The 5,611-nt window shown below is 32.5% G+C and overlaps 1 protein-coding gene across 1 annotated transcript; it reads right to left on the bottom strand.

The window, feature by feature from the left end:
- Nucleotides 1-708: 708 nt before the first annotated feature.
- Nucleotides 709-2,439, bottom strand: LOC108475035 (ethylene-responsive transcription factor ERF054-like). The gene has a single exon (XM_017777048.2). The coding sequence runs from the start codon at nucleotides 2,261-2,263 to the stop codon at nucleotides 1,046-1,048; it is 1,218 nt and encodes a 405-aa protein (XP_017632537.1). The 5' UTR covers nucleotides 2,264-2,439; the 3' UTR covers nucleotides 709-1,045.
- Between the last annotated feature and the right edge of the window lie 3,172 nt (nucleotides 2,440-5,611).

Here is a 5,611-nt window from a genome sequence, read left to right as displayed (position 1 = left end):
AAAGAATTGAATTTTACTAAAATTATTATGTAATAAATAAAATAAATTTGAGCAAAATTTACTCAAATTGATCAGTATGCAGCTTTTACAATAAATTTACTGAATTCTATTTAATATGTCAACTTTTATATCTAATCTTAACTATTCATATGGTAAAATGAATGTAAAAGGAGTAGGATATGGTTTAAACAACTTATGTGACATGTTATTAACAGCATGAGTGTTAATTAAATCAGATTGTTATGTGCGTGGTTCACCATTAGGGCTTCGCAAATAAGAAAATGGTCTCATGGGCCGGTGATTGGTCCCACCTTTCAGCATCAAATGCCTTGATTCTATAATAATGAATGTGGGATGGTAGTGTCGGTTAAGCACATAGAAAGTTATTAATCTTTTGAGTATTCCAAATTAAAGTTTATGCAAACACATTGATGTATTATAGTTAACATGAAAGTAGGGTGTAATAAACATTACATGCCCTTTTTTCTCACGGAAGCATGATATACTAACTAAAACATCATGTTGGAAAATGTATGAAGTAGGGCAAGCAATCCAAATCTTCCTTGGGATTGGTTAAAGGTACCATGATTTATGACCAATGCTAATGCTGCAAATTTGCTGAACGCATAATTGCATTTGTTATAATAGGCTCTTCTTTTTTGTTTATCTTTATTTTAATTGATTATGAATTTAACCAACTCCAAAATATAGATGAATAGAGAAAGAGATGGCCACTCTTTCCTGCAATCAAATTGGACTATAACTACATCTGCAACATTACATCAAACATAATCAGCTAAAAAGGGTTGCTAATCACACTATCTAGGTTGGTATACTGGATACTACTAGGACCAGAAAGCTTAGTGCAACAACAACAAGCTACTAAAAGGCATGAAAAATACGTAACCTTTTTGCAGGTGTGATGGAAGTGAATAACAAATCTCTGGGAATGGATGTTTCAAAGCCTAAATGTTAAGAATTAAGAAATAAAGCCATTCAAGGAACCACTAGTTGGATTTTTGAAAAATATGTCAGGGTCCACATTCTATTGATCCTTCCAAAAGAAGGGTTTCATTGGAGAAGAAGCTGAAGCAGAGACATCATGTTGTTTTTGGTGATCAGAATCATTCAATTCTTGCTGGATTTGATTAGTGAAAGGAAGATTGGAGGGAAAAAGAAGATTGTTTGTGGTATCTAAATCATCCCACACAGGACTAGCAGGACCCCAACCTGCTGGAATTGTATTGAACCAAGCCTCTGCCATATCACCCCACACCAATTCCTGAGAACCAGAGACGCCTTCCCCTGCTCCAGAACTACCCTCTGCAGCTGTTATATGCATCTCATCACTGTCTGGATTGTCTCCCTGAGGCTGTGCTGCTGCTGTTGGGTTTATTACCAGTTTTGGTCCCTGTTCTTGCTTTGAACTTTCATGGGGAGTTTGCGGAGGGGAAACTGTTGAAGTTGGGGTCGGGGAGGACGTATCTTTATCTTTGTTGAGGAAAAGCTCGGGGAAATTGAGCCTTGCATTCTCACCTCTCAACTTGAATGCTTCGCGATCATAGGCTAAAGCTGCATCTTCAGCTGTATCAAATGTGCCAAGCCAAAGGCGAGTCCTGTTACGAGGAAGACGAATTTCAGCTACCCATTTGCCCCAATGCCTCTGCCTCACGCCACGATAAAGCTTGGTAGTGTGGACATGCTGCAGTGGCGGCCGAAACATTTGTCCTCCATCCTGCCCCAGTCTTGTCGTCGTCGTCATCATCCTCCCTCTCGGACTCAAATTCAGTGCATCACTCCAGTACTGAAGAAGTTGTTGTTGTTGCTGCTGTTGTTGAGGTGATAGGGATGTTTCTGCAGCATACAATGGCCGATAGATTAAACCATGTTGCTGCTGCTGTTGCTGAGTATTTCCATATTGTCGGGGAAAGAAAATCGGCGGCTGAGATGCATCAAAAGCAAAAGGAAAAACCAGTCTGGAAGATGGCAAAGAAGAAGAAGAAGAAGAAGAAGAAGAAGAAGAAGAGTGATGAGCCAAAGAAGCAGAGGATGGAAGAGGGTGATGACGTTCAGGGCTACAAATCTTCTTGAGAGGTCTTTGAGAGATGGAAGCTTCATCAAAAACTGGCTTCCATTGACGCCTCTCCGACCCAGAATCAACATACTTGCCTTTCTCAGTCTCTCCATCCTGGAATGTTGTCATCTTCTCTGTTTCATCAACCACACCCTTCTGGGATTTGCCTCTGTTATTTGCTTGTGTCATTGGTGCTGATAATCAGTGGCAGCTGCCTTGCTCTCTCTATTTATATATGTAAATAAAACTTTTGATAAATTCTATAAATAAAATAAAACAAATACGTTGGAAATACTCGACTCAAATGAAGGTGGAGGAAGACAATCTTCAGTAAGAATAAAATAAAATAAAAGCAGGATCGAAGTTGGCTTGGAGCCTTAAATATTTGTTTGGGATTTGTATTTGTAGCATACTATTTTATTTATTTATTTCGTATTTCAAAAGAAAATAATTAAATTGTACTATTACTTATATTTTATTTGTCTTTTTTGTTTCATGTAGTTTTTATTTCTTCATTTTATATTTATATTTTTTAATTTGAAATTTTCAATAATCACAGTTGTTAAATTAATTAAGCATTGAATTTAGCGATATTTGTGTCAAATTTTAAATTTTAAAATTTTAAAAATATAAAATAGAAGATTGATCAAATTTGATAACATAAACTAAATTTATAATTTACAAATAATAGTAAAATTTAACCAAATAAAAGTAGAAAAATCTTGAAATATCAAACTGGTGACACTTATTTTAGAAATTAGATCTACGAGAATACAAAACAAATTGGGAGAAAAAAATGAAGAGAAGACATTGTGGCTGGTAATGTGGAGTGCAAGCCCAAGCAATCCTTCCCTCTCAGATACTATCAAAGGGATTCATTCCTTGTGGCCTGCGACACTGCGAACCCACAATGTTGGTCATTCCCTAGCCAACCACGACGGCGATGGCAACCCCTTGCCCCATTTCTGGTCCAGCAGTAGGTGCCACTAGTTGACATGGAATCACCCTTTCCCGACTCCAAACACGCTACTTACTCGGGGGAACAAGCATTTTAATTTTCCTTTTTCTATAAAAACAGTCTTCAATACTTTGCTCTTCATGGCATTTAAGTTTTCAATTAACATACTTAATCTCATTTTCCCTCCAAGAAGGTCCTATTGGGATGAGCTGTATTGTGTATTTGGCTAGACTTGACTAGATTTATGGATTTGGTCATTGTTACATCTCATTAAAATCTTCAAATAATCATGCATTAATCTTTACTCAAGATTTATCGTGAAGATATTTTCAGCTAGCAATTTATTTGATAATTAAGTTCACCCATTAAATTTTATATAGAGTTTTAACTATTGCGTTTCATCCGAGATGATCTATTGCAAATCGTAACACTACTCTACTTAAGACTATAGTGACAAATCACTTGCCTTTGACCCAACCAATATCAACTCAACACATGTCATCTTGAGAGTGGACAATCAAAACCTTTAAACAACATTAGCTTGGCCTTTTCCTAAACAAGATCAATCGACAATCCTTGCCACCAACTCGTCTATATCAATAATCTGTTATTGACATTTCGATAGATATAAATCCAACACTTTTCTCATCCCTTTAAAGTTATATTAAATTTTAATTAAATCAAATTGTAACTAAAATAATTTTTCCAAAAATAATTTTTTCTATTCCCAATACTTAAAATCAAAACCAGTTTAATACTCAAATTAATCGCTTTACATGCGGCGTTACGAAATTTTCCAACATATGATAATCTTTGTAAGTACTTAGAACTCTGTCGTTAATAAAAATGTTGAATTAATTTCATTAGTCATTGACTTGAGGAAAATAAAAGAGATAATAGGTGGCCTCTCCTATAACGAGCTTTACTAGTTGGGGTACGGTAGAATTTTTCCCACTTGGATTGACACATCAAAACCGACTTTTTTTTTTTTTTTTTTGACAATCCATAATAACTACACTAACATTTTTGCAAGAGTGCATTAATATATTTTTAAAATTTAACTTTTCTCGACTTTCTTAATTTTGATTTAAATAAATTTATTCATCTAAAAATTTAGAGTAATTTAGTTTTTCATCAATTGTACATAATTTTTATTGTATAATAATAAATTTAGTTCTCAAAATTTATACAAATTTAACAAAAATTTAACATGAAATATTTACACAAAATATATATACATTAAAAGCTAAATTTATTATTATAATAATTAAAATTATATATAATTGATGAAAAATATTAATACTGTAATTATTATCCTTAAATACTTACTTTAAAATTGATAAATATTAAATTGTCTGAGAAAAGACCAATTTATGAAAATTAAGAAAAACTATGTTATTTATATTGACTTCTACTTCAAAGCTATAAAATAGGCCACAGTCCCACATGTAATAAAGGCTGAACCAGAAAGTAAAAAAGAAAAGACTATCCATAGCACCCCCTCGTGACTATAATCTATGGAGAAGCAATTAATTTCTCCCCCCAAATTTAGGGTATGCTTTATTTCAATTTCTTCTATTTTACGTATTTAGGGAAGACTCGGAAAATCAATTCTAAAAGAGAGAGAAAAAGAGTGGGCTCCAAATATATATAAAAAAAAAGGATTTTCATTTATGTAATCAATTTAATATGGGGGATATAATGTTGATGACTTGGTGAATTAGTGTAAAATTTATCACTCTTTGATAATAATTATAACCTCGCTTATAAATATAATATTTTGTTGTTACCATAACCTCTCAGAGAAAAATACACATTTAAATCTACTCAAAATCCTATCTTTTCTCATTAGATATTAGTCACAAGTCACAAGAAAATAAGTTCTGTTGAGAATTTAGCTGAAGTTTACATGTCCTGGAAATGCCAATATCTATTAGATGAACCTCGACAAGAAATTTCGGTCTTGTAATTGTCGAGTGTGCAAATGGGTGACATTTAAAGTGCCCGTTTTGATTGAATATAAACGTCGCCCTTTGGTCCTTTCTTGTAGAAATCAAAGGCCTATATATAGGGGGTTAAGAAGTGTTTATCATATTATGGGGTTAGACCAGTATACTCACATTTAATTTCTTTTTCAAATATGGTTAAAAATTTAATTTTAATATTTTAATTTTAACATAATTTAATATTTATATTTTATAATGTTATTAATTAGTCTAAATAATTAATGTCGTTAGTTTTTGTTTAAAATATTACATCATTATATATAATTTGAATGACCTAAGAGTTTTAAAGACTAACATATGCCTTCTTCTTTTTTTGGGTTAGCGTTGCTTCTTTTTACATCATAAGTTAATAGTTAAATTTCAATTTTGGTACTTATACTAGCTGAAACTTGAGAATTTATCTATATACCTTAATTTTTTACATAATTTGATTTCTCTACTTTTATAATTTCATTAGTTAGTCTAAATATTTAATATTGTTAACTACTTCAATCAAAATGTTAATGCCAATTTATCAAAAAAATTATAATGATGAGTTTGAATGAGTGTTTTAAGAAAAATCAGTATTACCAT

The sequence above is a fragment of the Gossypium arboreum genome, chromosome 3 (assembly GCF_025698485.1).
Source record: "Gossypium arboreum isolate Shixiya-1 chromosome 3, ASM2569848v2, whole genome shotgun sequence".
NCBI classification, from domain to species: Eukaryota; Viridiplantae; Streptophyta; class Magnoliopsida; order Malvales; family Malvaceae; genus Gossypium; species Gossypium arboreum.
This window is presented reverse-complemented; position numbering and strand designations above follow the sequence as displayed.

What these genes read in the sequence shown, in the direction of transcription:
- LOC108475035 (XM_017777048.2), bottom strand. Translation starts at nt 2,263, where the DNA reads ATGACACAAGCAAATAACAGAGGCAAATCCCAGAAGGGTGTGGTTGAT.